A 24,187-nucleotide genomic window follows, 5' to 3' on the forward strand; every position below is an offset into this window, starting at 1 on the left:
GAGTGTGAAAGTAGATCACAAACTCGACAAAAGTATCTTTATATTTGCAATAATCTGGTTACTGCCACCTATAACAGTACTACTGAGGCGTGTAGGTTCAAACAAACAATTGCTAAAGTGACTTACGATAAATAAAAAAAATAAAAAATTCTTCCTAAAATACACTAAAGAGTATTTGTGTGCAAGTTCAGGCCTACATGTAATTACGAGTTCATTACGTCCACGGCTACAAACCTCGAGTATCGTTGCAGTCTCCAGAGAAAGTCCACGACAAAAAAAAAAAAAGCAGCTGTTTTGAAATTTTAAATTGCCCGTGACGTTTATGCCTGCTGGCCAATCAACTTGCAGCAGATAGCAGCGGACGCAGTCCATTAAACAGATTATACTCGCGATACATTAAACGTTACAACTCCACGACAGATTACTAGGAACTGTTTTTAAATCTACTTCTTCAAACAATTCATTTAAATCATATGTGTTTATATCGTGAAATTGTTTAAATGTTTTCATGAACGTTGCTCGAAGCCCTCCCCTACTCTCCTCCCCCCCCCCGGGACATTTCGACTCGATGGAACATTCCGTGACGTACCCGGATGAAGATTAAAAAAAACATTTCAAACGCGCGTAGCATTTGATTCAACATAACTCATTGGAAGTAAACCGGTAAAGTATAACTAGTCACTCGTGTACTCTGAACCGGAATAGACTCCTCTCAGTAAGGGGTAGCGGTAACGTGGTCAAACTGAACGTTAAACGGTAACTGTGGGCGAGATCAACTTTTGTTTTGGCTAACCTGCTAGCTAGCAGGGTAGCGCTCACGTTGTAGCTCCTCGCCAGGTGTCATGTTCCCGTTTCTAAACTTCGTATTAAACAAACGAAGAGCCTCTATGTGTGTTTTGACATCAGCCGAATTAAAGGGTGACACGTATAGTTAAGTAAAAACACCCTAGTTGTGCTGCTAATCGTGTTTACGTCTGTGTCTTGAAGGAAAACAAACATATTTTAATGGGGTTTGGTTCTGATTTAAATGGAGTGCGTGCCGTGTTTGAGAGTCTAATTTAACTGTTTTTAAGAGGTTGAGGAACTATTATATTGTAATATAATTGTTTTTTTTAGTCAAACTTTATTTATATAGCACCTTTTCAAACTGAAGAAATATATGTTTTTGCAATTGACCAAACACTCACATAAGCATATACTTGGTTAAGTTTCTTATTTTCATTTGGTCGGAAAATCTCATAAATTCAACATTTATTTTTCTCTATAGGTTATGTCCTTACAAAAAGTGGTATTAAATGTCCTTCTTAAGGTTGGAAAGAAGGGTTATAGATTCACATCTTCATCTTGGCATGTGTGTAGTTTTATATTGTGATATTGATGTATTTCAATACAGTAAATTAGAGAAACTGTTTATCTGTAAAATAACCAGACAGAAATGGGTGTTTTTGGTGAATCCAGCAAATGAATAGCATTAAAAATAAAGGAGTTTAATTATATTAAAGGAAAAATCAAATATCTAATACAGCCAGCGATATGAAAGGAATTAGACTTATTATTTATTAGTCATCAAATGTATATAATTTCACTGTATACACTAAGTTATCATGCCAGCCTGCCTCAACTCAAGTTATTGCATAATTTTTGTGAGAGACTATTTAGATGATGTTGCTCTTTAACCGCGATACACAGCATTTTTAATTTTTTAATTTTATGATCATCCCAAAGAAATTAACTTTTGTCGTCTCCTTATTCTGACACCGGCCGGCTTTATCAGAACACACAACATGCAGGAGGACTCCAGCCGTAGTCCCAGCTACACCGTGGCGTGTGAGGACTACGTTCACGTGGTGGAGTTCAGCCCGTTCGCCTCCGGTTCTGCCGCCTCGCTGCTGGCCTACGGTGGAAACCAGTACGTGGTGGTGGGCACCTGCCTCTTCCAGGTCAGACACACAGACACACACACATTCACACATCCTGGTTTACAGAGTGTGTTTCTTCTTCTCTGAACTTGAACCCTGCTCCCACAGGAGGAGGACATGGAGGTCGAGGGAGTTGATTTCAACGTTCTGCGAGCTTTTCATCACGAGTTGCGTGTCGACGCTTTCGCCTGGAGCCCCGAGTCCCGGCTGGACCCGATACCCATTATCAGGTACTGGTGCTCGTTTTTTTTTTGTTTGTTTTTTAGCCCACACCTGCTTCGAGCACCTTTTGGCATGATTATATTACTTATATCGATTGGTAGCAGGACAGTATTATTATATTAATATTGGCCTTTTTCTGTTTTAACTCTGAAATGACTGCAAAGACACTGAAGAAATCATAAAATAGTACTGATGGTTGGAAAAAAAAAATACAATGGAGTCACACAGGGTGAAATGATATCTACCTTTGAAACTACTGTTAAAGTTTATTTTTGCCCCAAGATTCAACTGTATGAGCAGCTAATCTGCTCAAGTGCTCCTCTGTTGTTTCATGAGGGATCGTTTTTAACCTTTTAAAGTGTCATATTAGAGTTAAAAAGTTGGCTGTTACAACAACTTTTTAACATACCAAGCAGTTTAAAAAAAAAAAAAATATTTCAGCGGGTAGTTTAGTTTGAGGTGTTGCAGCTTCCTGCGAGTGAAAAATTTGTTGAATCAAATGAACCGATGCTTTTGGCATTTTTCAGTATTATTCATCATTAATTGCCAAATGTTGACAGAATAGAGGTTACAGGATGCTCACTGTGACTGATGATCGGTTTGAAGTCTGCACATTGACTTCCACAAAACAGAATAGAAACCAATATCTGCCTAGAAGAATAGAAATCACAACAATAAGTAGAAAAAAACAATGGTTTACTTATCATCAATCATAAAGTATATCCGCAGTATAACACTAAGCTCTTAATAGAGTTAGATGATTTACTACATATGGGACTTCATGGGAGCTCCATTTTAATAGCTATGTGCTGGAATATTTGACCGTTCGTTAGTCATTAATGAATGACGTTATTAACAAAACTGCCCATTTTTAGATAAAATCTGGTTTTGTACGAGGGGCAGTGAAAAAGTACAGAGGCTGCTCCTGTTGCGCAAAAACCAGTGTGCAGCAGCGCGACGTGCACAGAGCAGCACAATCGTAGCTCCCCACCACTCGTATTTGCCGGATCCGTCTCCCTGCGACTTCTTTCCGATCCCCAAAGATGTTGACCGCAAAATCTGATGTTTCTCGTCTCAAGTCTCAGGTGCATGTTCAAATCACAAATGTTCAGCTACTTGACTTGCTGTGTTTTGTCACGAAGGTTGTTACTTCCCTGAACACGACTCCGTCGATGCCATTTATTTCATGACCGACAGTAATGTGGTTCATAAACTGCACAACGGCGCCACTAATCTGTGGAGTTGGTTTGTTCTCGTAAGTGATTCCTGAGATAATATGCTCGGAAGCTTGAACGTATACCGGACACAATCATTAACATTATTTTATGGACATTTTTGGACATCTGATGTTACACCGCGTGCAGGAAACCAAGGGAACGAGTTTTATGTGAGCGTTTATCACGCAGGGTGCAAAGTTAAATCTGTTCGGTGCAAACGGCAGCACATATTAGGAGGGTATTATACTGGAGGAATAAAGGATGAAACCTTTAATGATGTGGCCTCCCTGGTTTGAGTCTGACCGGAGGTCTCCGTCCGTGTCGTCTCCGTCCGTGTCGTCTCCGTCCAGCGCCGTCTTCACTGACACCTCTCGGCCGCCGTTGTTGTCTCTGTTCCCGACACGGCAGCCGAGAGCAGAACAACAGACGTGTTTGGTGGAAGTCTGTGGTTTTTCAGTCGTCTTCAGGCTCGTTCTCTTTACAAGCTGCCATGGTGCACACACCCCCCTCCGCCCCCCGCCCCTCACCCCCACCCTCCTCCTCCTCCTCCTCCTGGGCCCCCAGCTCGAGGCAAGCCCGTGAGAACGCTGTACTTTTCCTGGAAGGCACAGCTATGTGCGGACCGAAGGGAGGGATGGAACCTGAGTGGGCAGTCATCAGCGCAATAACATGTGCGCACGTCACAGGGCTGGCTCGAGGGTCCTGTGGAGTAAACCGCAGAAGGCCAGGAATTATCGCTGCCTTTCCTTTTCAATTACAGAAAGCCTAAACACCTCCGGAGGGACCGCCGAGCCTTCCCATCCACCGCTCCAATTAGGCGGAAACTCTCTTGCTTTCTAACAATCTGCAGTTGGGCCACTTCCCTCCTGTCCAAAAAACACCTGAAACAACTTGGCTCACATCCTGGCAGCTGCAGCGCGACAGTGAGAAGCTCTGATGACTGTTTTCACACGGCCGCCGCCGCCGCCGTGCTTTCTCCACAAACCGCCTCTTGTTCTGGTCGCGAGAGCGGCGCTGAGAGGAGTCGTCCCGACGTGCTAAAAGACACAGTAGATGTCAGGTTTCTGTCGCGGGATATGAAGCACGGCTTGACAACTTTTAACGCTTCTGAGGACGTCTTGCGTAACAAAGAGACGCTCGCGCTTGCGGACGTCCCTTCACGCGAGGGGCCGATCAAGAAAAAGAAAAAAAGAAGAGAGGCTGCTCCTGTCGCGCGTGAACGGAGCAAAGGGAACTTATAACCTCTGCGAGTAAATGTTCGAAAGTTACAACATTTGATCAACATCAGCACCCGAGTCACGCCCGGTTTTGTGACCGCTCGCACGTGAATTCTTGCCGAGTGCCGGGGAGCTACGAGCGCGTTGCTGCGGGCGCCAGCTCGCGTTGGAGAACCCTGTTGCCATGGCGCTAGAGTTCGGGTCGGTTGGCAGCGAATAGTTTTTTTCCCCTCAGACGCCTCAGAAGGTCTCGGTCGAACTCGGTAGACAGAGAAGACATAATTGGTTTTAAATCTTAAACTTTAAAGGTGTTTGTAGGCAGATTTTGTTTTTTTTGCCTCAGTCTCCAGTCTGTATGCTAAGCTAAGCTACTGTGCTGCTCGCTGTAAAATCCAGACATGACGGTGGCACTGTTCTCTCGTAACTCTTGTTTTGAACATCTCGATGTATCCGACAGAAAACTAAACTACTGTAAAAACCAGCGAACTTCCATCTAATGGAGCGTGAAATGGTTCATTTATTTATTTATTTATTTTTAGGCGCGAAAGAACTCCGTCGGGCTTCAGAACGCAAACGTTCACGCAGAAGTGAATGATCTCCGCACATAAACGGGTTCCTTCTTCCCAAAGCTTCTCCCGTTTCACACGAGGAATCGTAATAACTTTGTGTTTTCAAGCCTCGGCGCAGTTTGAACGATCACACGAGAAGGGATAAATGCTTTAAAAACAAAAACAAAACAAAAACACTGGCAGCCAAACTCAGCGGAGTTTCCCTTTTCTTATCAAAACTGAATCTGAGATTAGATTTCAGGAAGAAGAAGAAGAAGAAGAAAAAAAAAAGAGCCAGCATGCGTTCCCTGTTTTACAACAAACACTAATTCACAGGGCGAGAGAGCCGATCCTCGTGTAATCTAGTCTACTGCAGCGGGTAAAGAGAAAGAAAAAAAAAAAACCCGAAGCACGTTAAGGGTGTTTGTAGTGACATCATGCCAAATCCATCTGTGCCTGCGACTGAAAATGTGTGAACCGCTGTCTGTTTATTCTGGTGATGCGTGTGTGTTTTTCTTGTCATAAGTGAGTTAGTGTAATTGTGTGAATAATTGCAGGCCCCGGTGTATACGAGGACTGATTAGAGGGGAAAGTCCTCTGCCTGGCTCCGCGCAGGGCTTTTTTTTTTTGTTTTTTTTTTTTTGAGCAGAGACATGCGTAAATGGCGTGAGGAATCTTGTTTTTCTCCCATGTTTATCTTAGCGTGCAATTAGAATCTCCCTGGCAGCGTTTCCACTGATCGCCGTCCAAGTTTCTACCGCGCGCACAAACACGCACACGCGCACGCACACACACACACACACACACACACGCGCGCGCACGCACACACACACACACACGCGCACGCACACACACATCCAGAGGTGTCAGTCTCGGGGCGGCCGCAGGCGCGTCTGTAGAAGGAGATGTCGTCTGTCATTGCTCCGACGCGGCCCCGCCTCTGTTTTGATGTTCTCCTCTTTTGTTTATTTTCATATCCTCCCTTCCCCCCCCCCCCCCCCCCCCCCTCTCTCTCTCTCCTCACCCGCCCTCCCCTTTCTCTGCAGATTGTGCACCGCCGCAGCCGACAGAAAGCTGCGCCTGCTGACTTCAGATCTTCAGGAGAGGCACGAAGTCAAGGTAGCGCAACATCTGGAGCGCGTCGGGCCACAAACCGTTGCCTGTCGCCTGCCGGGCGTCCGGCTCGCTCCGCCTCGCCGTTCGACGCGGTGCGCAGAGCTGCGGCCCGGCGCGGGGAAAGCAAACGTCCATCTCGCGGTTTGCGTGTGTGTTTTTGTATTTGTTTATTTGTTTTTGTTTACACGTTGTTTTTCCCCTCACTGTTGCCTAGGTGATGGAGGGCCACACAAGCTACATTAACCATGTGGTGTTCGAGCCCACGGAGGGGAAACAAATCGCTTCCGTCAGCGACGACCACACTTGCAGGTCCAAACCGTTTTTATTTCCGCGTCCGAGTACGTGTGCGTGTGTGTGTGTGTGTGTGTGTGTGTGTGCGCGCGTGCGCGTGTGTGTGTGTGTGTGCGTGTGTGTGTATGTGCGTGCGTTCCCCCAGCTTCTGATTTTCAGTTCTGTTCTCTGTTAATGGTGCAGAAAGTCCTGACAGTGTTTCCACAGTGAAACATGATGCTAAGCACAACATGCTCCAGTGTGACTGTGTGTAAGCACAGAGCTGCTTTGTAGCTTTTCTAGCTAATTGGTTAAATATGGAAATCCAATTAGGTGCAGAAAGATTTTTTTTTTTTTTTTTTTTTTTCCTCTCTAAGGGGGGCACCTGCAACAAGGTCCCCAAATTTTCCTTTTCAATTAATGCTAGCGGAGGGAAAGAGTGCGTCAGTAGCCAGGGTCGATGCAGGGACAACAACTGCTCATCATGAGGCTGCTTCTCCTGCAACATGCAAGTCAGTGCTGCAGGACTTCAGCCATTGAACCCCCAACTTTGAGCTGTTTCCGCCACGCAGCTTTAGAATTAGTTTCTTTACTATAACGTCCGATACTTTCAGCTAGTAAGCATTTATTCATTAGTTCCAGCTTACTATTTCAGCCATTCATTACCTGCAGCAAACGTGTGCTGCAGTACGGTTTTTATCCTGTTAATGTACACTGAATGTTCTTTAACTTCATTTGGATGTTTTAGATTTAAGTCGCAAGCTGAGCTGCGACTTGCTGCTCTTTTGATTGTCATCGATTAATCATGCCGGTTCTTCAATCTTTCAATTTTAGATACAAAGTTGGGTGAATTGGGACTTCTTTAAATGCCTTCTTCCGTCCAAACCCTCGTCTGAAGGGTTGTTGTTGTTTACCATGATGGAAAATCATTACGGTTGACAAACTGGAACCAGCAGGTGGTTGAAGTTTTGGCTTAAAAAAAATAAATAAGTTTACCAAAATGGTTGCCAATTAATTTTTTGCCAATCTACTCCTTCATGGAGTTATTTTTTTTATTTTTTTTTGCACCGTGAGTGAATTCACAGCACAGAATAGGCCACTTATGTGAGAGAAAAAAAAAAAAAATCTGTGTGCGTAATAATTTTGTTTCTCTTGAGATTTTGAATCGTGCAAAAAAACAACAACAACTCTGACACTCAGACGGTCGTCCGGCCACATCCGAGGTCGCCCCGACCAGAACGAGCCCCCGCTCCACCTCCCATCCACTGCCCACCTCTCCCCTCCGTCTCCGTCTTCTCCCCTCCCCTCCCCGCCGCTGACCAGCCAGAGAAAACAGGAGTGCGCTCCATCTGCTGAAAGATTTAAATTCTGTCATGTTGAGAAAATATGGGACGCGGGAGGAAGACAGAGGCGGAACGAGGGATAGATCAAGTTAACGGGAGAGGACCTTCCAGTCAGCCCACACAAACCGAGCCTCGGGTACACGAGAGGAGGGAAGTGGTCCGGTCCTGCGAGAAAGTGGGAAAAGGGGGGAGGGGGGGGGGAGCGATGCTCTGCGCGCGCATGCTCATGACCTCTCCGCCGCCCTGTTAGGTTTGGCTGCAGCGCCTCTACTATGAGTTTGCTTGGTTTTGTCATCGCTGTCCCCTGCAGGCTGTGGGAGCTCCGCCGTTGCCGGTGGTGCAACCCGACGCTGCGGTGCCCAGGCGGGGAACCAGACTCCGCTTCCTCGGGGGGGGTTGCTTCGTGTAGTCTAAACAGCCCGTGGTGTCGGTGTGGCTGGAGCGGGGGCGGAGAGGGGGCGGGGAGGGGTTTATGGGGAAATGTGCCACCTAGGGATCAAGAGGGTACACTGCAGGGTCCTGAGAGGATTTGGGGGTCGACCGAGTTCGCTGCTTGAACTCGGGATGACGCCGCTGCCGCTGCGACGTGATGGATGTGGTTTCGTGCATTTCGTCCTGTTCTCGGTGGTAAATCCGTCGGGTTTTTCCTCAATCCCTGATGTTGTGTAAGGAAGGGAAACCGATAGCAGCAGCAGCAGCGGGGAGGTTTCGTCCAACGCTTTCAGCCTGCGGGTCCCCAATCGATCTGGTCTGGTACACCCCCGAATACCCCTCTATCAAGTCTGCCAATCATGTTCTATAACAATATAATACCAATGACACTATTGATTATATTAAGGTGGATAATGGTGCAGTAGCTGTTGTGTTCAGGTCGGTTTGGTCGATCGTTGATTACAACAACCATTTAATGACACTTTTCCTTTTTAAAAGTACTTTTAGCTATCAATATTATATTTATTGATTACCTAAAGCCATTTAATGCATATATATCCATTCACTGCAGTACTTTGTCCACTTTTCAACCAATTATCCGTTATGTTTAATTTGCCATCAACCATTTACAGATTGATGTCTCGCCTCTTTCAACTGTTTACAAACATCACTTTTCTAATGCTTTCGTCGATTTAGTCATTTTGTTTAGTTAATTATTTAAATGACGTATCCATTACTTTCACCTATTTCAACTGTCGATGGAAGTTGCTTTTGAATTGTAGCTTCCTCGACGTTTTGGCCATTATTCTTAGCGAGCTGTCGCAACTGTTTATACATTTCACTCAAATTTGAGCTCTATGCTAATAATTTCTTCAGTAAACTACCAATGGAAATTACTTACTTTTGTAAATTTAGCTTTAAGCTGGCTATTTCACTTAGTTTATGTTCATGTAGATGTCTGAACTAGTTAACTATTATGTTCAGAGAGCTATCTCAGTGTTTCATCCCTGGTTTTTAGCTAACTATTTCAACCTATTAGAAATGATCTTTTAGCTAAATTTGAGCTTTATGCTAACTATTTCGTAGATTGATTTGCTGTTTTAATTAATTATTTCAACAATTTATCCATTATTTTTATCTGTCTTTTTCAGCCATTAATGGAAATTGCTTTTAGCTAAATTTGAGCTATTTCAACCATGTATCCATTAGTTTTGTTTCAATTTTACTATTTCAACATTTATCTATTGTGTTTAGCTAGCTATATATATATATATATATATATAATAGCTATATTTTAATTAAAAGTCATCTTTTTTCAGATGTTTATCCATTAATTTGGGCTTTTTCAAGCATTTATCAATTACTTTTAGGAAACGATTTCATCCATAAGCTTTTAGTTTTCGTCATTTGTTTTAACTTCTCCAATTTGATCCTCCCTACTTGCCAGCTGACTAGTTTCAATCAGAAAACATGCTGACGGGGTTTTGGAGCCGACTCTGACCTCCGTACGGTTTCAGTAACTCGACGGTAAAAGGTGCGTATGGGATTTTGAAGACAACGTTGGTGTTTGAAGTCTCAATAAAATCCTGAGTGGTTCCTGTTAGAATAGATGCTGATGCAGACTTTGTGCACCTCGTCCTGGATCACCGGGACATGGGATTATATGTTTGGACTCGTCCAGCCGTCTCCCTCCGGAGGGTCACCTTCGATTATTGACCCTGCGCTCCACAATAAATCAGATCACACGGTGCTAACGGCGTTTCCCGTTTCCTCCACTTATGGGAAACACTGTCAAACCGTAACACTCGGGGCTTTGCTGTTTTCTCACTTAGATAACACGATACAGGACTCTCTGCTCCCGTGTACAACAGGAGTTGAAAAGGACATCTGAGTGTTATTGCTTAATGTCGTGTTATGCAATTACACAGGTTATTGTTTTAAAAAAAAAAAAAAGTATTTATTTTTTTTTATCAGAGGCGGTCACGCGTGTTTTCGTGTCTCATGTCTTTCACCTCATTCGGCAAAGGTTATGTTTTTTCGGAGAGCCGGTGCTCTCCATTTGAAGGGCAGAGCGGTTGACCACAGTTTGGCCGTTGGTGGTGTAGCGTGCAATTGAGCTCTGCTTGGCTAGTGGTCTGAAAGAATAGGGTTTAGTCGTTGTTTTCCTGATGTGGTCTGGGGTTTTCTTCTTCTTCTTCTTCTCTCCCCCCCCTTCTTATCCCCACTCATGCTCCACCGTGGAGCCTCTGGCTGAGTCTGCACACGGGCAAAGGAAAGAAAGCCCAGAGTTTTGACGGGACTCTATCCTGCTGCAGGGGAGACGGAGGCAGGAAAAGTTGAGTGTTTACTGAGGTCTTCATCTGAGACGGGGCATATCCTCCCCTACACCGCACCGCTGAGGACATCAATCTCTCCAACAACACACTTGACATTTAGATGGTCTTTGGAGGTACTTTTTTTTTGGGGAGGGGGGGGGGGGGGAAGTGGGCTTTATTACATGATGTCTTCTGCGTGACCTCATCAGTCAGCGCCTTCCCATGCTTCACAAGCGTCTGTTTTCTATTCCCAGAAACACTTGCAAGCCTCCCCAGTGGCCCCGTCCCCACCTTTTTCTTCTAGCTCGGGGATCGTTCAGATGTGGTTAACCAGAGATCCAGGTCTCGGGAACCGCAGCTCCCTCCGTCCAAGTGATTCATTACATCCGTGGTGCTCCTCAGCTCCTTTTGCTTTCATTCGTCTTCATTAGCTGGTGGAGCTAGCGTAGCCTGGTGAGAACCAGAACCCCATTTTCACTCCGTGTAATATGTGGGTCTGGTTCACCCCTCCATCGGGAATCATTTGCAGTCGTTGCATCATACTTGGCCTAGACCTCCGGTTAATTTGAACCAATCAGCGTGCGGTGAAACCAGCCAACACACTGCCACCGCTGCAGCCTCCTACGAGTCCACCATTATTTTGTTGTTATTGTTTTTATGACCGTTTATTCTGCGCTGAACACTTGGCGTGCGGTGATTTAAAAAAAAAAAAAAAAAAAAAAAAATCTAAACGTTTCAATAATAATTTTTAAATATTAGCACTGCACTCGTCTCTGTTACCAGCCGTCCAATCACAGTTGAAGGAGGGGCGGGACAAATGCGGTTTACCACCGACGCCGGTCGCTGATTGGGCCGCCGTTCATCGCAACCGCATGACCCCCTAACACGAGCTGCTTTACCACGGCGCCAAAATCTGAAGCTGCGAGCCACAGTCGGCGCCGTCAGGCTAGAGATTTTAAAAACAAGATTTATCACAATCCTCACACGAGCTTTGATTCTCGCTCGCCTTCAGGACCTCCTCGTTTCATTTGCATAAAGTCGGCTGCTGTTCGACTTCTTCCTCATCCGTCACGTGTCTCGCTGCTCTCTCTGCACGCCGCGGAGAATGAACGGCAGCGGGCCGCCCACGGCGAAACCTTTGCTGCAATGCGAGTGGAGCGTAACGCCGACTCCTTCCACCCTCCCCACCAATCTACGACTGCTATCGTAGCTCAATGTAACGTGAGGCTGGCGTCCAGCATCAGTCCGTCTGTCTTCACAGCTGAGGGCCCAAAAAAAGAAACCCCCCCCTCCCTCCCCCGCCCTTTTTTTTCTCCCTTTTTTTTTTTTCCCCCTGGAAAGACATGAAGATCATCACTGCACATCACAGGAGTTGGATGAATGAGGAGCAGCCGTGAACTTGGATGAAAACATGTCATCCATCACGAACCCATCGTGCGCCGCGATGAGAGCCAGTTGTGTTTTGTACCGAGCTGCAAATTTAGGGAAAAGTAGAAGAAAGAACTAAAACTCCCTTTTTAGAGGAATGTTTTGGCATGTGGGATCGTATCTGTTGGGCTTTGTGTGCCATTGTGTTTGTGACAGGAGAGAAAAAAAAAAAAAAAAAAGCTTGTGGAGGTGAATTCTGTCAGATGTTACGTAAGCATCTGAGGGTGGCTCAAAATCCGACGCTATTTTTAGCAGCGTGCTCTAAATCTTTGTTGTTAATTAAGAGGTAGTGGATTTTGTTTTTGGGGTTTTAAGCCAAGAGCAGTTCACATATCAAGCCAAATCAGTCCGTAACATCACTAATTGGAAGTGATCTAAGTCCTGTGTTTTTTCACAATAATGAGACAACTATACAGGTTTTGGCAATTAATTCTCACAGCAGTTGCAAACACAATGTTACTTCCAATACACTGAAACCAAAGTAGGTCAAACAAGGTACTGCTGCGTCTCGGCAGCTGTACTGTATTTTATTGGCGCTCATTTTTTTAACCTCGTTGTTGATGTGAATTTGTGCCCGCAGGGTGTGGGACCTGGACGGAAATGAAAGCACGACGCTCAGGCTCCGATCTCCTGGCATGAGCGTGTGCTGGCACCCGGAGGAAGTATGCAAGGTAGGAGGGGGTTGTTCTTGGAGGCATGCTCTTGTTCTGAGGTCAAACTCGCTGAGTTTATGCACCTAGCGTACGTGCGGCGCTGCAGTCCAGCCACGTTGAGGTTGGGCGAGCTGTAAAAAAAAATAAAAAATCAAAACGTACCATCGGGGTCAAATGGCCGTTATGGTGCCACGTCGACTCGCCCCGTTATCGGGAGGATGGCGGATCTTTTTTGCGGTAAAAAAACACTCCGTATTCTCGTGTTTCGTCAAATGAGCCAAAATGGCAATGAAAATAGAGACGCAACGTTCAAACGTAGACTATGAAGTTTGAAAGCAACAGTGTTTCAAAAGCAGTTTCAAAAGGCCGCAACAACAAAAAAAAGTTGGGCTGCACAACTAATTGAATTAAAAACATCATTTTGATTCGTGCTTCTAAGTAATTTAATTTCTAAATGACATCAATTCTGTCGAATCTTCCGTCGAGAGTAAGTATTCCTCTTGGTCAACTTCAGCAGCTGAGTTCCACCCGTTTTTTTTGACCGCGTACACGTGCACATTTGTGATTTCACCACGGACCTGAAACTTGAGCAGAGAAGCATCTGATTTCGTGTCAGAATCAGGAAATCGGACAACGTAGACCCTTAAATGCTTAGAAGAAAGAAAGAAAAAAAAGCGATGAGGTGTTTCTGAGGGACATTCACGTTTCGAGAGGGGGCGGAGCTTCAACGTCCAAGACCGAAGAAGGCGCGTCAGGTCAGGAGCATCCAGGTGGGTTTGCTTTAACGGTGTTGCACCCTGAATTCGTCCCCACAGGGTCGGACTGTCAACACCGACTTCTGCTGAGATCCTCGGAGGCGTCTGAGGGGGAAAAAACATTCGCTGCAAACCAACCTGAACTTTGGCCTGATGGCACCTTCGCCATTGTCTCGCCTTCACCAACGTAATAATCGTAGCTCCGCACCGCTCGTACTCGCCGAATCCGGCCCCGTGACTTCTTTGCGTTCTCCAAAAATACGATGCTAAATTTGATGTTTTTCTGCTGAAGTTTCAGGTACATGTTGAATTTGCTAATGTGCACGTACCCGTGGTCACTAAGACGCCTGTGGCTCCGGTGCTGATTGAAATCGAGTGACGGTTATTGCTTTCTCCTACTCCAAACACGACGCTCTGATTAAGTGACCCGTCTGTCGTCTCCAGTTAATGGTTGCAGAGAAGAAGGGAACAATCCGCTTCTACGACCTGGTCACCCAGCAGGCCATCCTGTCACTGGACTGCGGGCCGCTCATGTCGGCCGACTGGTGCCTCTCCAACACCATCAAGGTCGGCGCCGTGGCGGGCAACGACTGGCTCATCTGGGACATAACTCGCTCCAGGTGAGGGGACGTACGTTACCGCTGCCGCCCGATGTGTCGACGCGGGATGTTTTCTAAATCATGTTTTCATTCTCTGCAGTTACCCGCAAGAAAAAAGACCAGCTCACAGAGATAAGGCACGACTGTTCAAGTAAGGAAATTCTGGTGAAAGCCGAAAAGCTTTTAGTTCTTGATTTGGGTTTTGTTCATAAATTTACGTTGAATCTCTTTGAGAAGGTAAGAGATGCGATTTTTCAGGCAATAAATCGGAAAAATAACAAACCTTAAATGTCAATCTTGAGTATTTCTGCTATTTTAAAAACGGTATTATCACGAGACGACTTTCGGAATGATGTTGATCTTCTCCTCAGGTGGTCGCGGGCCAATGAAAACCTCTTCGCCACCACCGGATGTCCAGGAAAGAGCAGTAGCCAGTTACTCATGCACCATCTCGGCCACCCGCAGGTCAGTGTGCGCGTGTGCGCGTGTTTCGCAGCCCAGGTCGATATCTTTTTAATGACCCCACACGCGTCTCTTGTCGTTACAGCCGGTGATGATCGGATCGGCCACGGTCGGGTCGGGCCTCAGCTGGCACCGGACGCTGCCGCTCTGCGTGGTCGGCGGTGACAGGAAACTTAGCTTTTGGATGACCGAAATGTAGCAGCACTTCTCTCCGCGGGTGGATGACCACATCCTGTTTCTATTCTAGTTGATGATCAATAAAGTGTTTGTTTTTCTTCCCCCCCCAGAGTATTTTTCCTGAATTTGATGGAAGTTGGCTGCACACTTGAACTTTTGTTCTTCTTATTTCTGACTACCTTCCTGCAGGCCAGATAAACGTTCGGGCCGGCCTGCTCTCTGCAAAGAGGTTATTTTTCAATTTCCCCCCCGAAGAGTAAGTTATATCAGTTGTCTGTTATGTCCTGCCAAGAGAGCCGTAGTTCGAAGGAATGCGTCCGAGGCATCGGGCGCCAACTCGCCACTTCACCGGTCAACGGGATCATCACATCCATACAGGTGTTTTCTCTCTTTCTCTGCTGCTCAATCTTGCTCTCCATGACAGGCTCTGAATCGTAATATCTTCGTTTGGGCTGTTCCATCTGCAGAAAATCCACTGGAAGGTTTGGATGAGGAGTTCAGGCCGTGGTCCAAGTGTTGGACAAACCCTGACGTGGAGAGGGGGGGGAAGGAGAGGGGAGGTTTGTAATACTTGTAATCTTAGGAAAAGCTTTGGGAAACATGGAAGTCTGAAGCCATTTCAGGTCATCTGCAGCTTCACGACATGCAATCTGAGCGGGCACTGGAGGATGCGGGGGAAAGGAGGAGGAAGAAGAGATGCGCGTCGCCTTACCTCGGTGAAAAATTATCATTCGGCAGACCAAACGGGAAAGACGGGAGGTGGAGGGGGGTGGGACGACATTTAGCAGCAGCTTGCAGTACCCTCCCGTAAAACAAGGACTCATTGTGCTGTCACAGGAGTGCCATGTGTGAGAAACCACCCTCTCGAATTTTCAAAGGCAGTCATATGCCCGCTAAGCTTGCGGAGGGTACTCATTTAATTAACTTGATCATGAATCATTCGAGGTGACAGCTGATCACTTGTTTCCACAGATGTACTTAATCTTCAAGGGGCGCAGCGTTGGATCGATGTGCGATCCCACTCGAACGTTCAACAGAGCGGTTTATTGTGCTTTACGGACGTATATGTCAGCTCTCGAAACACAGGGCTTGTATTGTATGGCGACGGCTACGCACGAGGCCGTAGGAGAGCGCCGCTCCTTCAAACCAGTTCGTCAGGCCCCCGGTATGTTTCTTGGACGGCACGCGTTAACCGCCCTCCGCAAAGCATAACATGCTACTGCTCTCCTCGGTCCACTCTTTTGTTTGAACAAGTCCACTGCGGTCGCTCTGCTCTCGAACCTTTTGCTGCGCTTCGGTGTGCAAAAGGGTGCCGGAGCAGCTGCACGGAGCGTGGAGACGTCAATGTCAAAAGCCGAGAGGCTGCCATTTTCATTAGTGCGCGCTGCGAGTGTTTTCCAAGGTGCAGGGAACCAGCCGTAGAGGGCATTGGAGTCACTCACCAAGAACACTCTTTACAACGCCGGTGACTCAAGGACACCATCTGATGGCCGACGAGGGGAATAGCACCTGGATGCCGTCTAGTCTGCGGCCCCGGTCTCCACGGCACGTGATCCATCTGGGAAGATCGTACAATCTCACCTCTTTCCTGGAAGCCCGTCCTCGGATGTCACTGGCCCCCGCGTTACCTTTGATGTAACCTGAATGGAGGCCATTGTGCCTCACAAACAGTTCTGATCTCCTGTGAGTGGTGGTGTGTGGAATAATAACAAACTGTGAAATGGATGAAAGCGAGATCAGACCGTGTTAAAATCCTCACCAACTTTCTCCTAATCCCCTCCTCCCCCCACACTTAATTCTTCTGCCAGCTTTTTAAGCCCCCGGGCTCAACTAAAAAGAGAGCAAATAAAAATAATGAGGAGCATGATATGAGGGGGAAACAAAGAAAGAGATTAGAGCTCTTTGAGGCCGGTGTTTGATTTAATCTCGCGGCTGGTTTGTTTGCGATGCTTTCCCAGAATGGAGCGATTATGTTGATCTTGATGAGGAGGAGAGAGTCCGTCAGAAAGTGCCCCATCGCTGCCGATCATCGGAACCATCGAGGCAGCCGTCACATGCTTCGTGGCAGCTGTTTGGTAACTTTCTAACCTTCTGTGGTTCATCAGTTGTACTCGATACCTAAATTAATGGCCAATAAATAATTTACTCATATTTTATAGACCATTTATAAACAAGCAACCCCTTGAGTTTGACACATTGGTCTTTGCACCTCTAATGGAAATTTAGCTTGGACGTGAAAAGTAAGGTGCCTTCTACTACTCAGATTACTTGGGTTAGAGTTGGACATTTCAAAAACTACCTGCTTAGAATTTGACACTACAAAAACTATTTGCTTATAGTTGGACACTACAAAAACTACTTGATTAGATTTAAGCACAAAAGTACTTGATTAGAGATGTGTACTACAAAAAACCACTTGGTTAGAGTGGGACACAAACTACTTGCTTCGAGTTTGACACTACAAAAACTACTTGTTAGAGTTGGACACAAACTACTTGCTTAGAGTTGGACACTACAAAAACTACTTGTTAGAGTTGGACACAAACTACTTGCTTAGAGTTGGACACTACAAAAACTACTTGTTGGCGTTTGACACAAACTACTTGCTTCGAGTTTGACACTACAAAAACTACTTGTTAGAGTTGGACACAAACTACTTGCTTAGAGTTGGACACTACAAAAACTACTTGTTAGAGTTGGACACAAACTACTTGCTTAGAGTTGGACACTACAAAAACTACTTGATTAGATTTAAGCACAAAAGTACTTGATTAGAGATGTGTACTACAAAAAACCACTTGGTTAGAGTGGGACACAAACTACTTGCTTCGAGTTTGACACTACAAAAACTACTTGTTAGAGTTGGACACAAACTACTTGCTTAGAGTTGGACACTACAAAAACTACTTGTTAGAGTTGGACACAAACTACTTGCTTAGAGTTGGACACTACAAAAACTACTTGTTAGTTTGACACAAACTGCTTGCTTCGAGTTTGACACTACAAAAACTACTTGTTAGAGTTGGACACAAACTACTTGCTTAGAGTTGGACACTACAAAAACTACTTGTTGGCGTTTGACACAAACTACTTGCTTCGAGTTTGACACTACAAAAACTACTTGTTAGAGTTGGACACAAACTACTTGCTTAGAGTTGGACACTACAAAAACTACTTGTTAGAGTTGGACACAAACTACTTGCTTAGAGTTGGACACTACAAAAACTACTTGCTTCGAGTTGGACAGTACAAAAACTACTTGCTTCGAGTTGGGCACTACAAAAGTACTTGCTTAGAGTTGGGCACTACAAAAAGTACTTGCTTAGAGTTGGACACTACAAAAACTAGTTTAGAGATGCGTATTAAAAAAAACTACTTGGTTAGAGTTAAGCACAAAAGTACTTGATTAGAGATGTGTACTACAAAAAACTACTTGGTTAGAGTTGGACACTACAAAAACTACTTGGTTAGAGATGTGTACTACAAAAACTACTTGTTAGAGTTTGACACTACAAAAACTTAGTTGGTTCAAGTTGGGCACAAAAACGACTTTCTCAACTTTGCAAACTCAAACAGTGTGTCTGGTGTTGAGCAACAATTTGGCCAACGTAAGGCCACACTGAGCTCCAGTTTTCTTTCCTAATCCTTGGAAAAATGCCGAGCCTCACCCAGAGATAAGTTCACCTTGGCTACCTCGCTAGTCTCAGCTGTGTGCCAGGTCATCTTGGTTTTCTTTTGCCTTCAGATTTCCAGTCAGAACAAATTGTGGGCTTTGAGAATCATCCAACTGACGCAGATAATCCACTGCCTAATTTCAGTGATGATGTTCTTTCTCTTGTTATTGTTTTTTCTACAATGTTGTATAGATGCCAAACAACCTTCTTAGTCATCCATTTTGAAATGCCTCGTTCTTTTAATATCACTTTTAGCACAGAACCGTCCAATAAAATGGACTTCTTATCATCTAGATGGCTGTTTGGTTTTAGTTTTTGCCGTGATTTCCAGGGCTTTACCCAATCTTGTCTGGAAGTTGTTATTTCATCACCTAACTTCAGCCACAAATGGTCAATTCTGCATTTCGTTGAACTATAAAGGTACAAGTAATGAGCTTTAGAGATGTTGTCAGGGCTCTATTGTTGTTAGAAACATCAGACAGAACCAGGCAAGCTGTTTCTGATTGGCATGACTCCTCTAATCTTTTTCCCAAAAGCCTGAACTGTTCCTATAGTGCTCTATAAAGCGCTGGTAAATGATTTGTCAGGTATTAACAAAGCTCGTGAGGACAAAGTGAACCTGAAGACCCCCCCCCCCTCCCACCCTCCCTACTTGCTCGCTGGGAAGATGGGACATTCCTGACGTCAGCAAAGGAAACACTCGCGCTTTGGGAGTCGGGATGATGCTGCGTTTGGGACTTGTGGCGAGGCACGAGGATGTTGCTGGATCCCCCTTACTGGGGGTCGCGTTGTTGCCGTGGCAACCTGGTTTTGTTAACTGCGTGTGTGTGTGCGCGCACATTTGTCAAGCAGTAGATTACACTTTCCCTCAACTCCTCTCTCTCTCTCACTCTCTCTCTTCACACACATTTTTTTTTTTTTTTTTTTTTCCTCCTTTTGCAAACTCAGGCTTTCCCAGGGAGGCTGGAGCGAGGCTTGATTTACTGCACAGTGGAATTATGGGAAGGGAAAGCTTCGCAACAAAAGGTGGCCGAGGCGAAGGGGTTCGCCAGCCACCGTCTCGATGGTGTTGACGCCTTTATGAATCCTGCAGATGGAGGCGGTTTCTCTTCCTCTGACATGCATTGTCGCCTGCGTGGAGATCAAAACGCTGGACGTCCGTCAGCTGTCTGTCAGATGCAGAAAGACAAATAAAGAGAGAGGAGCGTCTGTCAGCGGTGCAGACCGGGCTGCGGTGGGCTGTGAGGTCACGGTGACCTGGCCCCACACTGCTGGGCCTCCTTGCTGCTGCTGGCCTTGACCAGCAGAGGGAACACGATACTTAAATCATTCATAATTAGCTCCTTCCCTTTTTTGCCGAACAACACATGAAGATAAATGGCTTCCAAGAATTTTCCAAATGGAAAAAGTTGGTTTGGAGTTAACGGCTAGAAAAGAGTCCACTACAATCCCTGTATTGTGGTTTGCTCTTTTTTTTCTTACACTTTTCTCTCCTCAGCACCTTTTATTTGATCTCTTCTGTCTGTCTGGGAAATAAAACACTGAACTTTTGATGAGCCTGTTTCATGAAAATAAACATTTATTTATTTTTACATGATCTTCACAGAACATAATACATTATACACACATATAACTGGCCTGTTGGAAACTCACAAACATGACTACAGTGGTTTATAACAGTAGATCTCGTATACAGTGTTTACCAGGGGCCAAATGTCCAGTGAAGTGTTTGTTTTTTTTATTTTTTTATCTCTGCAGATATTTCCAGTTTTAAGATGAGCCGAGCTTCTCCAAGGCGCTCTGAAGGGTCTTCAGGTCTTCTCTCATCTGGCTCAGGGCATTCTGGATCTTGCCGGGCTGATCCAGGACCTCCATGCTGCAGGTAAAGGGGTCGTAGCGGACTGCGAAGGGGCACTTGATTTTGGCAGAGTATTTCCTGAGGGAATAAATTAGTTCATATGGCTTAATTTGAAGAAGAAATTGATGATTGGGTGTTAGGTTTGTCCCTTCTAGGCTGCTGTAGAAACATGGCGGTCCCCGTAGAAGAGGACCCATGTAGATATGAAGTGTCCATTCTAAGGTCACAGTGGTTCTTTAGTTTCTGGTGATTATACACTAATGAAAACATATTTATATTTATTAGATTACATTTCTGCCAATAGATTCTCCTAAATCCTACATACTGCTCCTTTAAAATGTTTAAAAATGTAAAAGATTAAACAGTAACGGGTCACTTTTTTGTTGTTGTGACTTGACTTGAGGGATTAAATGATTCAGTATGGATTGCGAAAATTTAGTAAATGAAGTAAGGATGCATCGTTTTTAAAGTTTTTCTAACTTTTTTTTTTTACACATAGTGAACTTTCCTCTGACTAAATTAGTGTAAACCCTCATATTAAAGTTGAGATGTGAAGTGACGCAGCAATAGTCATCATCAAGCACTAAACGACTACCTCAGCTTCATCTTTGCGTCCTCGAAGCTTTCGGACACAAAGTAGACGGGCTGGTAGGTTTGGTCCTGGTACGGCTGCACCGCCGTCTCCTCTGGGTCGAAGGGCTTGTACTCCGGCTCATTGGACAGGGCGTACTGGTGGGAGGGGTGGGAGGGGAGAGAGGGGCGGGGTGTCAACACGCGGAGCAGCTGCAGGAAAAACATTTCTGTGTGTGTGAAAGTAGAGAAAACACTCACAACGAGCTCTCCGTAAGAGGAGAGGAGTCCGGCGCCGTAAGCCTTCACCGCCCCATTCTGCTTACAGAGGCCGAACTCCACAGTGAACCAGTACAACTGTGGACAGAGAACACAACAATTATAATAATAATCATATAATAATGATGGAAAAGAAGGCTGATGAACATGAAACATCCGCTGCAGCTATTTACTTTAGCCACTAGATGGCACTGAAGGCCCATTAAATGCATCAGGTGGCGTCGTGCAGCATCTCTGCATGAAAATGTTGAAGTTATAACTTTTTTTTTTTTTAAAGGCTGTAAATTGATTTTTAAAAGACAGATAAATCGTACCGTCGACAGTTTCTCAATGTCCTCATCTGAAGTTCCGAGTGAGGCGAGTCCGATCTCCTGGAAACATCCAGAAGTGATGAGGATTAAAAGGAACAATCGTAGAATCACGTGCAGAGTTTTGCCAAAATCAGAGTTAGAAACAATAATTACCTGCGAGAACTGTGCGAACTCTTTGTCCGCCAGCATGGGGATGTGTCCGAGCAGCTCGTGACAGCAGTCTCTGTCAGAATCACATGTGAAGTTTAGATTTGAGGCGGTAAAAGAAAGAAAGAAAGAAAGAAAGAAAGAAAGAAAGAAAGAAAGAAGAAGACACAGCAGCAGCTTGAATGCGTGAATTGGAAAGTTGGCCCGAACGACTCACGGCTCGGGGGAGTGCATGGGAGCGGAGGCGTGCCGGATGTACTGCGTGCACTGAAACACCCTGAAGGCCAAACTGGCGAGGAAGTCGCGGGCCGACAGCAGGCCGGCGACCGGACGCAGCTGGAAACCGGTTTTCTCTAAAAGGGACAGCAGAAACAACAGATGCATGAGATAAAGACAAGATCCATTTCCTCTGTCACGTCTCTGTGAAATGTGTCATAATTCTTCTAGAAAATAGCAGAAAACAGTCATTCATTCTACCTTGACCGCCTTGAATCTCTTTTCATTCTGATTTGTCACCTTTCAGGAAGGCAGAAATCTCCCTGAGCTGCGGGATGCGATCCTCTCCGTAGCCGCACTCCTTCTCCAGCTGCTGCAGGCCGTCCAGGAACTGCCTGCAGGCCAGACCGGGGTAGATGCTCCGCAGCTGCTGGTAAACCTCCCTCCTTTTAAAAAACAAACAAAACAAAAAAAAAAAACCCACATTATCACTTTAGTGCAATTTACAATACGCATCTGCGTCCATGACCACCGTGCACGTGACTCTCACCATGTTGACACTTCCTCTGCTGTGTAGTCCACTGAGGGCAGCGGGTCCCCTCTGCAGCAGAGAAGATTCACTTATGACACAATATTCAAACGCTTAATCAGACCTTCTGTCGAGGGTGGGACTCACTGTTTGTATCTGAAGGCGAGCTCAGAGATGGCTGCTCGTCTTTTTCTGTACTCCGAGTCGCTGTATCCCTGAAAAAGTAAAAAGGGAAAAAAAAAAAGATTTTAAATGACCATAAACGGGCTTTAGTTTTTCTTAAATATAATTCTGCAGCAGATATTCACAGTAAAGTCTCACCGGGTGCTCCTGGTCCATGTCCGGATCAAATTTGGTGATTAACATGTTGCATCTGTCGAGGTCTTTTATCTGTCGGGGAAACCAGGGAACTGTGATGAGAAAAAAAAAAAGAGACTAATTAGTGCTTTTGTGATCGTCCCGGCTGCATGTTATTATCATATAAACCGACTGAAAAGGAGCAGTCCGTGTTTAAATGAGAGTCCTCTGACGAGATGAAGCTCGGACGACGCGTTCACGGGATTCAAATCGGATACTCGCCTTTCTCCTCCGGGATGGAGCGAACGTCGTCGGCCACTTTCTTCAGGGAGTTGATGAACACGTCCAGGTCGGAGCTGTGAACTTCACACTTCATGAAAAACTCCAGGTCCGTCGTGCTGTTCTTCGACTTCCTCCCCGGTCGGCTCTCGATGTGGAGAAGTTTGGCTTCGAACGTCTTAAACAAACAAAACAAAAACAAAAAGTGAAAGGACCAGAAAATAGCATTTATTGTTTGTTTTTTTTAATCTTCTTTTTATCCTTTACGTTTTCTATTAAGTGATATTTGATGCTGAGGAAAAGCTTTTACATCCCAGCCTCATCCTGGAGTTCAGTTTTCCTTCGTTCCTTGAACGCCACATGCTGCTGCTCCACTCTACTTACATCTAAAAACCAAATTAATAATTTAAACCCGTAACACACGATTGGAGCCTCAAATGGATGGAAAATTGTTCCATACAAAGACTACATTAATTTAATCTTTGTAAACACATCAGTCCATCAGGTCTATATCTTGAATTATCGTTATAAAAGTGTCTTTTTAAAGGTTATAGGCCAAAATCTTCATATATGTGAATATTTACAGAAATAACACTTTTATTTAGGTGTGATATTTATTATTTCCTTAATTCAAAATTACTAAGTATTAAGATACTTATATCTTACTTTAATGCTGTTCTATACTTCTCTACCTTTATCTATAAAATATGATGCTTTTCTGGCGATAGAAATCACCAACCAGTTGGTTGAATTTAGCTTTACTTTGAATTTAAGAGCAAAACACGTGATTATCTTAAACGTATTCACCTAGGATTGGTTCTAAAATTAACACCAACCACAACAAAGAAATAAGAAAATAAATACATGATCATTTAGCAATCACAGGAGGCTTTTCACACTTATTTTAGAGCATCTTCACAGTGCGGTTTTGATTCCTTACCTCAAATATTTTGCCCGTTTTGAAGAAGCCGGAGGTTTTCCCGCCGCCGAGCGCGAACAGGACGTTCAGAGTCACCTTACCGTCCTTCTCCTCGAACACGAAGCCGTCCCCGTACCGGGAGGGCCCCGGGGAGCCCGCCGAGCCGCCGCCGCGCTCCCGCCGCGCATCCTCGATCAGGCTCTGCTTCCTGCCGCTGAACGTCTGCGCCACTCCGTCCGTCTTCATCTGCGCGGTCTGTCCGTCCGTCCGTCTGTCTGTGCGGCTTCACGGAGGCACCGGAGCCCGCAAGGTGGTGTGATTGCGTCTTCGCGTCCTCCGACGACAGGTTTAAATAGCCCCCAGTCGTCTCGAAGGCTGAATGGAGGACAGTACAGCACGTGCGTTTTGGCTTTTTTTTTGGGGGGGGGGTCCGTT

The 24,187-nt window shown here is 45.3% G+C and overlaps 2 protein-coding genes across 3 annotated transcripts; one reads left to right on the forward strand and one right to left on the reverse strand.

Moving 5' to 3' along the window:
* The first annotated feature begins 578 nt into the window (after positions 1-578).
* Positions 579-14,778, forward strand: nup37 (nucleoporin 37). Of its 2 annotated transcripts, none has more exons than XM_069139826.1 (10): positions 579-663; positions 1,775-1,940; positions 2,028-2,149; positions 6,170-6,242; positions 6,454-6,548; positions 12,608-12,698; positions 13,880-14,055; positions 14,135-14,185; positions 14,406-14,499; positions 14,582-14,778. In XM_069139826.1, the coding sequence occupies exons 2-10, from the start codon at positions 1,785-1,787 to the stop codon at positions 14,693-14,695; spliced, it is 972 nt and encodes a 323-aa protein (XP_068995927.1). In that variant the 5' UTR covers positions 579-663; positions 1,775-1,784; the 3' UTR covers positions 14,696-14,778. The 2 variants fall into 2 exon arrangements, with proteins under 2 accessions (XP_068995927.1, XP_068995928.1); XM_069139827.1 differs by lacking the exon at positions 579-663 and adding an exon at positions 736-756.
* A 5,130-nt stretch (positions 14,779-19,908) lies between these two features.
* th2 (tyrosine hydroxylase 2) lies at positions 19,909-24,120 on the reverse strand. The gene is made up of 12 exons (XM_069139869.1): positions 23,774-24,120; positions 22,837-23,011; positions 22,579-22,667; positions 22,405-22,472; positions 22,279-22,329; positions 22,029-22,174; positions 21,730-21,865; positions 21,519-21,588; positions 21,369-21,425; positions 21,037-21,132; positions 20,801-20,934; positions 19,909-20,283 (listed from the first exon to the last, which is right to left on the reverse strand). Exons 1-12 carry the CDS (start codon positions 23,996-23,998, stop codon positions 20,118-20,120), a joined length of 1,413 nt encoding a protein of 470 aa, XP_068995970.1. The 5' UTR covers positions 23,999-24,120; the 3' UTR covers positions 19,909-20,117.
* Positions 24,121-24,187: the final 67 nt, after the last annotated feature.

Source organism: Embiotoca jacksoni, unplaced genomic scaffold (assembly GCF_022577435.1).
Source record: "Embiotoca jacksoni isolate LCO1_2020_lvr unplaced genomic scaffold, fEmbJac1.0.p SCAF_86, whole genome shotgun sequence".
Taxonomy (NCBI): Eukaryota; Metazoa; Chordata; class Actinopteri; family Embiotocidae; genus Embiotoca; species Embiotoca jacksoni.

What these genes read in the sequence shown, in the direction of transcription:
- nup37 (XM_069139826.1), top strand. Translation starts at nt 1,785, where the DNA reads ATGCAGGAGGACTCCAGCCGTAGTCCCAGCTACACCGTGGCGTGTGAG. An exon ending in AGCGACGACCACACTTGCAG is followed by an intron (nt 6,549 to 12,607) that starts GTCCAAACCGTT and finishes TTGTGCCCGCAG; the next exon opens with GGTGTGGGACCTGGACGGAA. An exon ending in TGGGACATAACTCGCTCCAG is followed by an intron (nt 14,056 to 14,134) that starts GTGAGGGGACGT and finishes CATTCTCTGCAG; the next exon opens with TTACCCGCAAGAAAAAAGAC.
- th2 (XM_069139869.1), bottom strand. Translation starts at nt 23,998, where the DNA reads ATGAAGACGGACGGAGTGGCGCAGACGTTCAGCGGCAGGAAGCAGAGC. An exon ending in GCAGAGGAAGTGTCAACATG is followed by an intron (nt 22,175 to 22,278) that starts GTGAGAGTCACG and finishes GTTTTTTAAAAG; the next exon opens with GAGGGAGGTTTACCAGCAGC. An exon ending in GATTTCTGCCTTCCTGAAAG is followed by an intron (nt 21,866 to 22,028) that starts GTGACAAATCAG and finishes TGTCCCTTTTAG; the next exon opens with AGAAAACCGGTTTCCAGCTG.